The 14,607-nt window shown below is 41.4% G+C and overlaps 1 protein-coding gene across 1 annotated transcript in view; it reads left to right on the plus strand.

The window, feature by feature from the left end:
- The first annotated feature begins 8,996 nt into the window (after positions 1–8,996).
- The window catches only part of dnajb14 (DnaJ heat shock protein family (Hsp40) member B14), a 30,093-nt gene continuing 24,482 nt past the window's right edge, over positions 8,997–14,607 (plus strand). Inside the window, exon 1 of the mRNA XM_017709048.2 lies at positions 8,997–9,170. Coding sequence (XP_017564537.1) covers positions 9,038–9,170 — 133 coding nt within the window. The 5' untranslated portion in view covers positions 8,997–9,037. The remainder of the gene's footprint in view (positions 9,171–14,607) is intronic.

Here is a 14,607-nt window from a genome sequence, read left to right on the forward strand (position 1 = left end):
TGGAGACCCACAGCAGTGTACAGCAATAAATACTACCTTTATATTTCATTTCACCTGATCCAGCCCATCAACAGATTATAGAGCCCTTCATGAGCTGGATCAGGCATTTTGGTACATCTTTGAGATGTAGACAGAGTCATTCAGAGTGGTTTGGTGCGAGATGCTCCATCCTAGAGAAACATACTGAGTCCAAACTGTTAACAGTGATGGTGACAGGAACCAGACTTCTGAAGAGTTAAATGCCTCTAAATTTGCTTCAACAGTCCGTTCATGGTGGAGGGATACATGCAGGGCGCTGTGAGGCATAAAAGACCCAAAAGAAAACTTATGATTTCAGATTTTCCACTACTTTACCATCATATATTCTCAGAAGGCACATGTAGGTTTACTGTTGTTTACAAAATGTAAAATAGCTGTAAAATTATTATATTTGTATTGTACACCTCCCAACTTCTGGTTACTGTCACCACCACTGTAAACAAATCCGAGTTCTTTTTTTTTTCCTTGGTACAACTTACCAAAAATGTTTTACCTCTAACTATTCTAAGTGATTTTGTTTACATCACAGTGACTGAATTAGGCAGAAATTTTGAAAAAACAGTGCAATTCCCCTTTAAGTTACTTACGGTCATAACTAGCTATGTGATGTACATATGAGTTTAAAAAATAAACTTATATAATAAAAAATAAAGTTTTAATATTTACTACATAAGTCTGAACATTAATAATTGAATAAGTGAGAAACCTATGGGCTAAGGACACATTAACATGGTGATTTGTCTAAGATCAATTAAGTAGTCAATGACAAAATCTCCTGTTAAATGCATAGAAGCACAGACAGAACATCAAATAAAACATATGGAATATCTGATCTCACAGTTTGTGTTAATGGAATTAAACCTGCTGCTGGTAAATTTTATGCACCAAAGTTAACAGTACTGAAGAGTTTGTTTGCGCTCTTAAACTTGGCTAAGGTTAACTAGTGTGTAAGGTTAGAGTGAGTGGCAAATGTATGATAATGTTAGCTAGTTATACTGTTTACAGGTTACAATGAATGTGGTTACAAAGCAAAACAAGAACAACTAAAACTCTCCGTGTTGTTTTAAACTTTAAACAAGTGGTTGCTTCATACAGCTTCTGCAGATTGTCCACCAGGAAGTGCAGTCAGGAGTCAGCTAGGTTGACTACCTAACGCTAACAGCCACTCGGTTAGCTTTAATGAAAGTTAAGCAGCTTTACAACAAACTACCACTAGTAATACTACAAATGATATCAAAATACAGCCAATTACATCCTAGACATCAAATGAAATGTGGTTTATGTCCATGTATTTCGTAAAATGAAGTTAAGGCCATACAGAAGCCAGTTGTAACTTAACCTACAACAGAAAGCAGCGGCAGACGCGTCTCGTGAGCGACAAATCCTTTTTTTTAAACGGATTCTTTTCAATTAATAAGTCGAACCGATTCACACAGCCATCTGAATCAAACTGTTAGCAGCTTTGCAGTTCTGTCAACACTCCCCACACTACACACAATTAACAAACCACACACTCAATTAACACACAGCACACTCAACATACCCAACACCCCGAAAAAACGACACACAATTAATAGACTCAACACACCACATACAATTAACACACCACACACACACACACACACACACACACACTCAACAGACCCAACTCCACACAGCACACACCACAGACAATTAACACACAGCACACACGACACAATTAACACACCACTGACAATTAACACAGCACACACTCAACACACCAGTCAATTAACACAGCAAACACGACAAAATGAACACACCAGACAATTAACACAACACACACAATTAACACACAGCACACACGACAAAATTAACAGACCACACCAGACAAATAACAGCACACACAATTAACACACAGCACACACACGACACAATTAACACACAGCACACACACGACACAATCAACACACAGCACACATGACACAATTAAAACAAAGCACACACGACACATTTAACACACAGCACACACGACATACAATTAACAGAGCACACACAGCACACAATTAACACACAGCACACATGACAAAATGAACACAACACAGACAATTAACACAGCACACACAATTAACACACAGCACACGACACAATTAACACACAGCACACACAATTAACACAGCACACAACACAGCACACACGACACAATTAACACACAGGAGACAATCAACACACAGCACACACAAGACAACTAATACACAGCACACACGACACAACTACACAAAGCACACATCAAATCAAATCAAATTTATTTGTACAGCGCTTTTTTACAACGGATGTTGTCACAAAACAGCGTTACAGAATTTCAGAAAAGACAAAGTTTTAACAGGAGTGTAAAAATGTACAAATCCCCCCCCGGTGGGCAAGCCAGGGGCAACAGTGGCAAGGAAAAACTCCCTCAGAACTGAGGAAGAAACCTTGTGAGGAATCAGGCTCACCAGGGGGGACCCATCCTCCTCTGGTCAAACTACCTACAAGTGATTGTACTACTAATATTAATAGCAGTAATATTGGTATTAGGAATAGCTAGGAGTCCATGAGAATATCAGTGTAGCGTGGGCAGCTAGTCTAAGGCAGCTGGGGCGTGGGAAGCTGGTCTGAAGTGGGTAGCAGGAGGGCTCGGTTGTCGGTCATCCTTCAGTGTCTGGCCGGACATGTGGGTGATTGTATACTTGGAAAGAAAGCAGGTAGATGGAATTAGTTTTGTTCTATCCATTTGTACATAAACAGGGGATGTAAACATTGTGTGGCTAATGACTCCGGCAGATCTATGACAGCTTAGCTAAAAGGAGAGAACCAGAAGGACACACAGACACGGCAGCACTCTGAAACAGTTTGGCATCCCTCCGCTCCACCGTCCACAAACTTGAGTTACCGCGTGTGAGCAGCGGGACGACAGCACCAGTGTCTCAGTTTACTATAATTCCCTGTGTCCATGGACCCCTGGATCTGCTGCCTTTATCTAGGGGGGAACATTACCTACCAAAAGCTAAATTGAACAAGTGAGTTTTCAGCCTAGTCTTAAAGATTGAGACTGTGTCTGAGACCCAAACAGTCTCTGGAAGATCATTCCAGAGTTTGGGGGCTTTATAAGAAAAAGCTCTTCCCCCAGCTGAAACCTTCTGAATTCTGGGGACTACTAATAAGCCAGTACTCTGTGATCTGAGTGGTCGTGATGGCTCATAATGAGAAACAAGGTCTTGTAAGTACTCGGGAGCAAGACCATGTAGGGCTTTATAAGTCAATAAAAAGGATTTTATAATCAATACAGAATTTAATAGGCAGCCAATGAAGTGATGATAGCACTGGACTAATATGATAAAATTTTCTAGTTTTAGTGAGGACCCTGGCTGCGGCGTTTTGGACTATTTGGAGTTTGTTTAAATTCCTGCTCGTGCATCCTGACAGTAATGCGTTACAGTAGTCTAGCCTAGAAGTAATAAAAGCGTGTACTAGTGTTTCTGCATCACGCAGGGATAGAGCATTTCTTATCTTGGCAATATTGCGAAGATGTAGAAAAGTTGTCCTAGTGATGCTGCCTATGTGTTGATCGAATGATAAATCTGATCCAATTATAAAAAATTTTAAATTTTTGCTGCTGAGCCAGGTGTGGCTGGAAAGTCAGCGAGATTTAAGATTAAATCTGGTAATTTACTTCTTGCTAATTTTGGACCCAGAAGGAGACTGTTGTTACTGTTTAATAGGAAGAAGTTACGTGACATCCAGCCTTTCACGTCTTTTACACAGTCCTCCATTTTCTTTAACCTGTATTTGTCATCAGGCTTGGCTGATATGTACAGTTGAGTATCGTCTGCATAACAATGAATGTTTACGCCATGGTTACTTATAACTGTGCCTAACGGTAACATGTATAGTGTAAATAATAATGGTCCTAAAATAGAGCCTTGCGGAATTCCAAATCTCACTTTTGAATAATTGGAAGATAAATTGTTTACCCTAACGAACTGATAACGCTCTGATAGGTAAGATCTGAACCATGATAGGGCTGTCCCTGTGACTCCAACCATGTTTTCTAACCTTTCTAAGAGAATATTGTGGTCTGTTGTATCGAAAGCCGCGCTAAGGTCAAGTAGCACTAAGAGAGATATGTAGCCTTGATCAGAGGCAAGAAGATCATTAGTTATCTTAACTAGAGCTGTCTCAGTGCTGTGGTGTGGCCTGAATCCAGATTGAAATTTTTCATATATATGGTTCTTGTGTAGATATGAACTAATTTGTTGGGCCACAGCTTTTTCTAAGATCTTATATATAAACGGTAAGTTAGAAACAGGCCTGTAATTAGACAAAACAGCGACATCAAGATTTGGTTTCTTGATCAGGGGTTTGGTAACTGCTAGTTTAATAGCTTTGGGTACATGGACCAGACTAAGGGAGTTTACTATAGTTGAAATAGGGTTTATAATAACTGGCAGTACTTCTTTGAGTAATTTTGATGGAATTGCATCAAGTATGCAGGTTGTGCAATTTGCAGAAGAGATGATCTTCTCTAGTTCTAGCTGTGGGAGTGGGTAAAAAGTTTCCAGGCTCTTTTCTACAGCTATGTTTTGTTCTATATCAGCCAAGTCAGATGACATATGTGGGTTGAATTTGTTGTCTAATATTTTCAATTTTATTATTAAAGAAGTCATAAAAACTTCCCTAGTGAGAGTTGCTGGAATTTCTGGTTCAGTACCTGCCTGATTTTTTGTGATTTGGGAAATCACATTAAACAGTATTCCAGGATTATACTTATTATTCTCGATCAGCAAGCCAAGATATGCTAAGCGAGCTTCAGTGAGGGCATTTCTATACTCTATAAGGCCGTCCTTCCAGGCAGAGTGGAACACTTCCAGCTTGGTTTGACGCCATTTCCGCTCTAATTTCCGAACTGTTTGTTTTAAGGTCCGGGTTTTATCGTTGTACCACAGAGCGAGCTTTTTCTGCCTTATTCTTTTTATTTTAAGTCGGGCCACATTTTCTAAAGTGGATCGTAAGGTATTTTCTAAATAATCGGTTAGTAAATCTAGTTCCATTGTGTCTGATGGAGTGGAGACTGGATTTGATAGTTCTGGGAGACTTTCTATAAACTGTAGGGTGGTAGAAGGTTTTATTGAGCGCTTTGTTGAATAACGAGGGGACGTATATACACTGTACATATACATATACAAAATAAAGGGAACACTTAAACAACACAATATAACTCCAAGTAAATCAAACTTCTGTGAAATCAAACTGTCCACTTGGGACCAACACTGATTGACAATCAATTTCACATGCTGTTGTGCAAATGGAATAGACAACAGGTGGAAATTATTGGCAATCAGCAAGACACACTCAATAAAGGAGTGGTTCACAGACCACTTCTTAGAAACTCCATGAGGATGGTATGAGGGCCTGACGTGTACAGATGGGGGTTGTGCTCAAAGCCCAACACCATGCAGGACGCTTGGCATTTGCCAGAGAACACCAGGATTGGCAAATTCACCACTGGCGCCCTGTGCTCTTCACAGATAAGGGCAGGTTCACACTGAGCACGTGACAGAGTCTGGAGATGCCGTGGAGAGCGATCTGCTGCCTGCAACATCCTTCAGCATGACCGGTTTGGCAGTGGGTCAGTTATGGTGTGGGGTGGCATTTCTTTGGAGGGCCGCACAGCCCTCCATGTGCTCGCCAGAGATAGCCTGACTGCCATTAGGTACCGAGATGAGATCCTCAGACCCCTTGTGAGACCATATGCTGGTGCGGTTGGCCCTGGGTTCCTCCTAATGCAGGACAATGCTAGACCTCATGTGGTTGGAGTGTGTCAGCAGTTCCTGCAAGATGAAGGCATTGAAGCTATGGACTGGCCTGCCCGTTCCCCAGACCTGAATCCGATTGAGCACATCTGGGACATCATGTTGATGATGTACTGTTGATCTAGAGGACTATGCTTCTGGGGTAATGGGCTACATCAGCAGCTGCGTTGAAAGCGTTGTCCCTACAAGGCGCTGCAGAAAATACCCCAACCAGAAACCCAAGTTTAGTCCATGCCCGCCATGCTGCATTTCTCTCAGGCAATGCTGAAGACTACAAAAGGTCCAGATATGACCTGCGTAGATCTATTAAAGAGGCCAAGAGACAGTACAGGCTGAAGCTGGAGGGCTACTACACCACCACGGACTCCCGGCGCATGTGGCAAGGACTACAGCACCTCACCCACTACCAGGAGACGAGCAGGACGGTTACAAACAGCCACACCACGCTACCTGATGAGCTAAATGAGTTTTATGCTCGCTTCGAGGTCCTCAACCCTGGTCGACCAAGAGACACTATGGCCACACGAAACACATCACTCACTGTGACATCAGTAGATGTGTGCAGGACCTTGAGGAGAATAAACCCACGGAGAGCAGCCAGCCCAGACAACATCCCCAGGCGTGCACTCAGGGTTTGCTCATCAGAACTGGCCGATGTGTTTGTGGACATATTCAATCTGTCCCTTGCGCAAGCTGTTGTGCCATCCTGCTTCAAGTCAACCACCATCGTACCCCTCCCAAAGCATTGTGACCAGCCTAAATGACTATCGCCCTGTTGCACTCACCCCAATCGTGATGAAGTGCTTCGAGAGAATAGTCATGACTCACATCCAAGAGACCATTCCAAACACTATAGACCCTCTTCAGTTTGCATACCGACGGAACAGGTTCACAGACGACGCAGTGAACACAGCCCTTCACACAGCGCTCACACACCTGGAGGGCAAGGACACCTATGTCAGGATGCTCTTCATTGACTACAGCTCAGCATTTAACAGTCATCCCACACAAACTCTCAGAAAAGCTCCTCACCTTCGGACTGACACTTGCTCTCTGCAACTCGGTGCTGAGCTTTCTATCAGTCAGAGTCGGCAGCCACACATCCAGCACAAGAACAGTCAGCACAGGGGTCCCACAGGGCTGTGTGCTTAGCCCCCTTCTGTACACAGGCCATCAGGCTGGTGAACACCTCACTAACTACCTCTTCCCCCTCCCAATCTGAACTGATTTAACCTTGCACTCAACAACTGCACCTTACCTGCACTGTACTGCTGCTGTTAGAACAATACTGTTTACATCTATTGCTGCACAGAGTAATATTTTTTACTGTTTACATGTTTTCATGTGTCACTTGATGCACTTTATGAACAGCTGCTACACTTATTTGCACATACGCATGTGTAACTTTAATTTTATTTCAACTTTGCACATACTGTACACTTTTTGCTTTTACCTTTTACTACGTTTTTTTAGAGTTATTCTTATATTTTCTTTTCTCAAGAGTATGTATGGTGAATGGAGGAACAGCAAAGTAAGAATTTCATTGTACAGTGCAACTGCCTTTTCTGCTGTGCACATGACAATAAAACTCTTGAATCTTGAATGTCTCGCTCCATCCACCACAGACTGTCCAGGAGTTGGCGGATGCTTTAGTCCAGGTCTGGGAGGAGATCCCTCAGGAGACCATCTGCCACCTCATCAGGAGCATGCCCGGGCGTTGTAGGGAGGTCATACAGGCACGTGGAGTTTTGACTTGTTTTAAGGACATTACATCAAAGTTGGATCAGCCTGTAGTGTGTTTTTGCCACTTTAATTTTGTGTGTGACTCCAAATCCAGGCCTCCATTGGTTAATAAATTTGATTTCCATGGATGATTTTTGTGTGATTTTGTTGTCAGCACATTCAACTTTGTACAGAACAAAGTATTCAATGAGAATATTTCATTCATTCAGACCTAGGATGTGTTATTTGAGTGTTCCCTTTATGTGTGTATGTTGACCCACTCAACCCAGTCCACACAATTAACAGAGCACACACACTCAACACACCCAACACCACAATTAATACGCATCGTACACTCAACATATCCCACACCACATACACTCCTAACACATAGACTCCTAACACCACACACAATTAACACAACTTATAAACAGCATCAAGCAGTTTATTAACTTCATTTACTCACACATTCTCATCGAGAATAACATACTGAGTATTTAGCCATGCAATAAAACAAAATGATAACAGAACATCACTATTTACTGCAGCTCACCCAAACGCTCTCTCGCTGCTGCATTCACAATGTGCAACATACTGTATTGTGTGACCAGAACCGGTTTATGAGGAGTCTGGCCACTTCCTATTATCCCCGTTGTATCAAAGACGGGACTACTAAACAGCAGACGGCGCCAGCGAGTAAGTAGGAGCTCAATGGCTAAAAAGGAAAAGTTAAAATAGTTTCTAATCACTCGCCAAGAACGTTTCTTTAATTTGAGAAAGTACAAGTGTGTATTTCACTAAAAACAAAAACAAAGATATCCAACCTATAAATGAACATTTTTCCGACAGTAAACGGGTTTGGGCAGCAGGAGGCGGGCTTTACTGATAGAGTGTGATGATTGATTGGCGAGCTCAGCAGCTCGTTGGCTGTTCGCGCTCACTGACGTCATGGACCTACATGAGATGCAGTTTTAAACTCCTATAACTCGAGTTTAAAAGCTCTTAAAATATAACAGCGGTGTTAAAATGTTTTATGATATTCAGTGTTCAGGAAATGATTGCATTCTATAACATAAAAATGTTTAAGCATTTATAAACTATGATTTAGCTTAGATGCTCCATGTCAACCCATTCATTTTGGAATCACTCCGGAGCGCCCTCTAGCGTTTGAGAAAACCGGAAGACATTGCAGAGTTCTCTGACCTACACGTTTCCTGATCTTTAGATTGGTGTAATGATTTTCAACACAAAATTATATGAAATAATGTTAAATAAAGATATGTTCCGTCTTTGTTTATTTTTACCTGAGTACTCATTAAAACAAGATATGAATTGTTGACGTAATTGTTAATATGACTTTCCAGATTTTGAAATGTTTGCTACAAAAACGAAAGTGCTAAGACTCAATGCGAACAAATGATGCTGCGCGTTTGTCAGCTGAGCCGGTGGTTAAAGAGGAAAGAACGATGGAAGGCAACAGAGATGAAGCCGAAAAATGCATAAATATAGCTACGAAAGCTCTTGAAGCAGGAGACAAAGAGAAGGCCATCAAGTTCCTTAACAAAGCGGAAAAATTATATCCCACTGAGACAGCAAGAGGTAACAGAAAACCCGAGTTTTTACCAGCAAGGACCGTCTGCTTGAGCAAGATAGCTTAGTAACCAAAGCCAAACAGAATCAATATCGAATGGAAGCTTTCGTACGTCCTCCTTTTTAGTTATTTTGGGTTTTTTGTACATAATCGATTCGACATAGATAGTAATGGTCGTACAGTGTTCAGCACATAAACGTACGACGAAAATTTTGTCAAGCACTAGATGTCATCGTGTTTACTAGCAAGTTGGCGTTAGCTAATAGCTAACTACGTGCCTCTGCTTATTTCTCATTTCAGGCGCATGCTAAAGTCGATCACTAAGCCGTTGCACTTTTGCAAAGACGCAGGTACAGATTGCTGATGTGTGTTTAATGCTAAAATGTCCATTTAATCGTCATTTGATTCCAAAAAGCGAATCGAAGAACGTTTCTAAATTCGCATAGACGAGTTTATCAGTCAGCATCAGATGTTTTTCTCATTGCTACTGCGGGGGATTAATTAATCACTAGCAACATGTGTGCAGTTAAACGGTGCGATTCGACTCCATCTCTCTGGATGAACATAGAAACCAAACCATTGTCCTCCAGTTAAAGGAGCCCCAGCAGCTCTTTCTGATGCACCATGGCTAGCAGGACAGGTCCCCACTGTAGGGACTGTATTTCGACTACAACAGACTTATTATATAAAATTTAAAAAATGCTTTTTTGGCTTTGCAGTGGCGGTTTTGTTCTTTAGCAGTAGAAGTAGTATGTGAGGTTGAAATTATTATAACAATACATCAAAAATCGATGAATCAGATTGTACTGTATCAAATCAAAATGCTAAACGTCACATTTAGGTCCACGGCTGGCTGAATTGTATCTAGACAGGGTCTAAATTTAGGTGATTTTTTTTCTTAATTATAAAGAAAGGTGAAAATGGCCGTCTGTATATCTACAGTTTACTATTCGTGTTACTTGAAATATTAGGGATGGAGTAATGGTGGGCCAATGCAGATCTGATATTTTCATGTACACATCTGCTGATACATTAATCTATGTCAAGTAGCTTAGTTGCAAAATAAACACTTATTTCTATAAGTTTGCAAATGCGGTAAAATGTTTAATATCCAAATATTTTAGCATAGCAGCCCAGCATTGCTGAATTGTTCTGCTCTGTCAGAATACAATAATTGCATCATCAATTATCGTTGTAAAATATTGGTCAAATCTAAACATCTGTCCTATACCTGTGTATATATATTTTAAAGCAACTATCTAAAGATGCTAATATCACTCTGATGCATTCATAATTATTATTATTGTCATTTACTGATGGCTGCCAGTGTCTAGGTGATTTGTCAACCACAACAATAAGCACTGAATTTGGTGGAGAGTAGAAAACATCCAGTGTAATTTTTCCAAGCTGTCATTGCTTCATTGCCATAATGTCAAGTACCCGCCTCCTCAGGTGCTGTTTTAAATCCTGCACAGTTCTGCAGCTTCAAGCTCTTCTGCCTAAATCAGGGAGATTGAGCCAAGGTCAGGAATGCTGCAACAGCAAAACTGTGTAGAGGATTCTGTGGTAGATTTGGCTGTAACAGTGAAATAACATAAAATGTAACGCACAACTGGCATGACAGTTCATGAAAAATGTTCCAAACTGAAAACAAAACTTTCAGTATGTAGTTGACACTTGAGCTCCTTACTTTGCTTTGAAAAAAGGTAAATGCTCAACCCGATGGCTACATTTACATTTAGTTTTGCCACTTTGAAAGCAGTACCTAAAGAAATGCAGTGTAGATATGTGGATTGTTTTCAAGAGAAATTACATTTGCTTCTGACACACATTCAACTATTTTTTTTTTCAAACAAAGAAAATCCTTGCTAAATGTTTTATGGTAGTAAAGACAGGCAGCATCACAACAATTAATACATGTTTTTGCTTTCATGTGCTTTTAAGCGCATCACTAATGAAAATTAATGTAATTTGTAGGGATGCATCGATGCTAGCTTTCCCAGACTGATTATGAATACATATTTTTAGTACTCACCAATACCACGTCCTACTAAGTAACCCACTTAGAATTACATAGTTGTTGGTATAAATGAGTTCAGTGTACCTGACCTGCATTAGCTAGCTATGCTGCATTTGTTGCGTAGCCTTGAGTAGTGCTGCAGTGGAGAGCAACAGGCAAAATGTGCTTCTGTACAGCTGTAAGTAGTTAGGCACCTCATCTGTCTCTGTGCACAGCAGTATCTGGCTACTTTCAGACTGCAGGCAAATTGGGTTTGTTTCTCAAACTGAATGTTTTTGCTTTCACTGTCAGTGCTATTATTTTGGAAATGATCAGATCAGATTTGTGTGTCCAGACATCACCAACCCATCTGCATGGGTTCATGTGGTGATGACGAAGGCATCAGAAACTACATAGCTGCGCTTGTGTCGTGCATTTCAAATGCAGATACAGAAAAGATGGCACTGCATTATCTTGTCCTATAAACTCTTCAAAATTATCCGGCATATAAGCATGAATCATTGGCCCACTTCTTGAATCTCGGCATCTTATGTCGGTCTGGATTTTATATTATCGTGGTTTATTGCATTTCAATTTGAAAACTTTGAAATCCAATCCAGAGCAACCAGATTGATGTGCAAACTATGAATAATAAATCTGGATATACAAAAATTCTAATTTGGGATGTTATTCTGAGCATGGCCTCTGTAGCACAGCAACAGCAGGACTCACAATTTGAGGCTAATGCATTTGATGAGCATTTGTTTCGAGGGAGTTTTTGTGTGGCTGGTTAAGCTGTAGTTGACTGTCCTTTAAAGACATGCACTGTGTGATTTTAGAAGTCTTGTTCTTTGGTGACTTGCATTGTATGTTGGAATAGACCAATGTATACATCCTAATATTTATGCAGAAATCACAGACACTACGGAAAGTTTCAAATAAGGGGGCAAGTGATTGTGATTTTGTCTGTGTGTGTGTTTAAAAACAGACTAAAATGGTACAGTTTGTCTTGCGGGAATCTGCAATTGCAGACTGTTTTTAAAATGGCTGATGGCTTTGTGTCCAACTGCCACGCAGTAAGTAACCCTTCTCTGTGTGATCAGAGCTTTCTTCACTGCGTTTGTTCATTAGTGCGGCAGCTACACTACAGCTACAGTGCTTGTGTCACTGCCGGTATTGGAATGTTGATATCTGCACATTGTTATAAGTAAATGAGAACGGGTTTGGACAGATACATGATACCAGTATCGATATATAGATGCATCCATAGTAGTTTGTATATTGCGTTTTTGTTTTTGTGTTTTTTCATTGTTATTATTGCTTTAACATCTGGCATGCAATCCTTTCTATACAAGGCAATGTCTTCATAGTTCTGAAAGATCATGTTGTAAGAAGTGACATTCATGTCACTTGCAGGAATTCAGTCAGAGTTGGTGGGGGAAGTGAACCTAATACACTGATGGTTAAGTATGTCTTCACAACCTTAAATTGCTTTTAAACAATATGGGCCTGGTTTTAATTTTTTTCCATGCCTGTCAATATTAACGTAACCCATTTAACGTAGCCTCAAGGTTGGCGTGTATGCAATGTATAAATACCTTTCTTATAAATATCAAACAGCCCTAACTTCCTTCCTTCCTTCCTTCCTTCCTTCCTTCCTTCCTTCCCACTGTTCAGTCTCTGGAGAACAAGCTTGATGACCTTACTAAACCATGTCGTCCAGCCAGCCAAGTTCTTCTCAGTTTCCCGTTTCCCGCATGGACAGGACAGCGGAATTGGAGTGTGTTAGGGTGAACAACAGTTGGTGTGACAATACTGGCATTGTTAGTCTCACACACTCCTGCCCACCCAAACTGCAGGTGCTCGTCCTAAAGCTGTGCCCTTTCTACCTTCCTCGGGCGTTTACATTGAGCACAGACACTGCACTGTGTGAACTTCATGAAGCACTCGCATAGCTTCAGGCACAGCTCTGAGAAGCTGTGCTCTTTGTGGTTGGGGATTTCAACAGTACCAGACTTTCACCAGCACATCACCTGTCTCACCAGGGGTGACAGAACTCTGCAGTGTCTTGCTACACTTTGTTCAAAGGCAGTTATAAAAGCACAGTTACGCCCTGCATTTGGAAAGTTGGACCATGCTGCCATCTTCCTCATGTCAAAAAAAAACACTATATTGCCAGCAAGTATTTGTTCGTCTGCCTTCACTCGCACATCAACTTGAATGACACCCCATTCTTAATCCATAGGGTTTAATATGATGCCAGCCCACCCTTTGCAGCTATAACAGCTTTAACTCTTCTGGGAAGGCTTTCCATAAGGTTTAGGAGTGTGTTTATGGGAATTTTTGACCATTCTTCAAGCAGCGCATTTGTGCATTTGTGTCTGTCATTTTATGTGACCCACATCTTTGTGGCTGAGTTGGTGTTGTTCCCAATTACTTCTACTTTGTTATAATCCCACTGACGGTTGACTGTGGAGTATTTAGTAGCGAGGAAATTTCACAACTGGACGGTACCACACTGGAATTCAATGAGCCCCTGAGAGTGACCCATTCTTTCACAAATGTTTGTAGAAGCAGTCTGCATGCCTAGGTGCTTGGTTTTATACACCTATGGCCATGGAAGTGATTGGAACACCTGAATACAATGATTTGGATGGGTGAATGAATATCATTGGCTATATAGTGTATAAACGAAGCTGAAAAGGGGAGGTCTAGCACTGAGTGGACCAATCATAGGCTGTCCTGCAGGATGCTCTTGATGATGCAGTCTCTGAAGACATGTTTACAGAAGCGGTTGTGAGTTTTGCTGGGAAACTGGTAGACGATACGGTCCCAAAAATCACCATAAGGTTGTTTCCCAACCAGAAGCCGTGGGTTGATAAAACCATTCGTTACATTCTGTACTCTTGCTGTCTATAATGTGGGGAAATGGCAGCATGGATGAATACAAGGCAGCATACTACAGGGTACGGCAGACGGTGAATGAAGCAAAGAGGCGCTACGGAAGGAAACTAGTCACAGTTCCAACAAAGTGGCTCTAGAGCGCTGTGGTAGGGGCTATGGAAGATAACAGACTTCAAAAACCAGCCATCCGGGACAGAAAGTGTGGACATGTCTCTACTAAACTGACTGAATGCCTTCTACAATCGTTTCGAGGCTGCAGCCAGCAGCGCTAGTGGAGCAAACGGCAGTAGTGCTAGCAGGGCTAACAATCCGGCTGGTGGCGGAGCATGCACGCATCCCGTTAGAGGACACAGGCTGATCATCATGGCGGGAGGCTTTCAGGAGAGTGAATACAGTGAAGGCAGCGGGACCAGACAGAATTGGCAGTAAAATCCTCAAAGCCTGTACTTTTCAGCTTGCTATGGTATTTTCTGAAATATTTTACATCTCCCTGACACTTGGAGTCCCTGACACTTGGAGTCCCATCATGCCTTAAACAGTCA

The sequence above is a fragment of the Pygocentrus nattereri genome, chromosome 5 (assembly GCF_015220715.1).
Source record: "Pygocentrus nattereri isolate fPygNat1 chromosome 5, fPygNat1.pri, whole genome shotgun sequence".
Taxonomy (NCBI): Eukaryota; Metazoa; Chordata; class Actinopteri; order Characiformes; family Serrasalmidae; genus Pygocentrus; species Pygocentrus nattereri.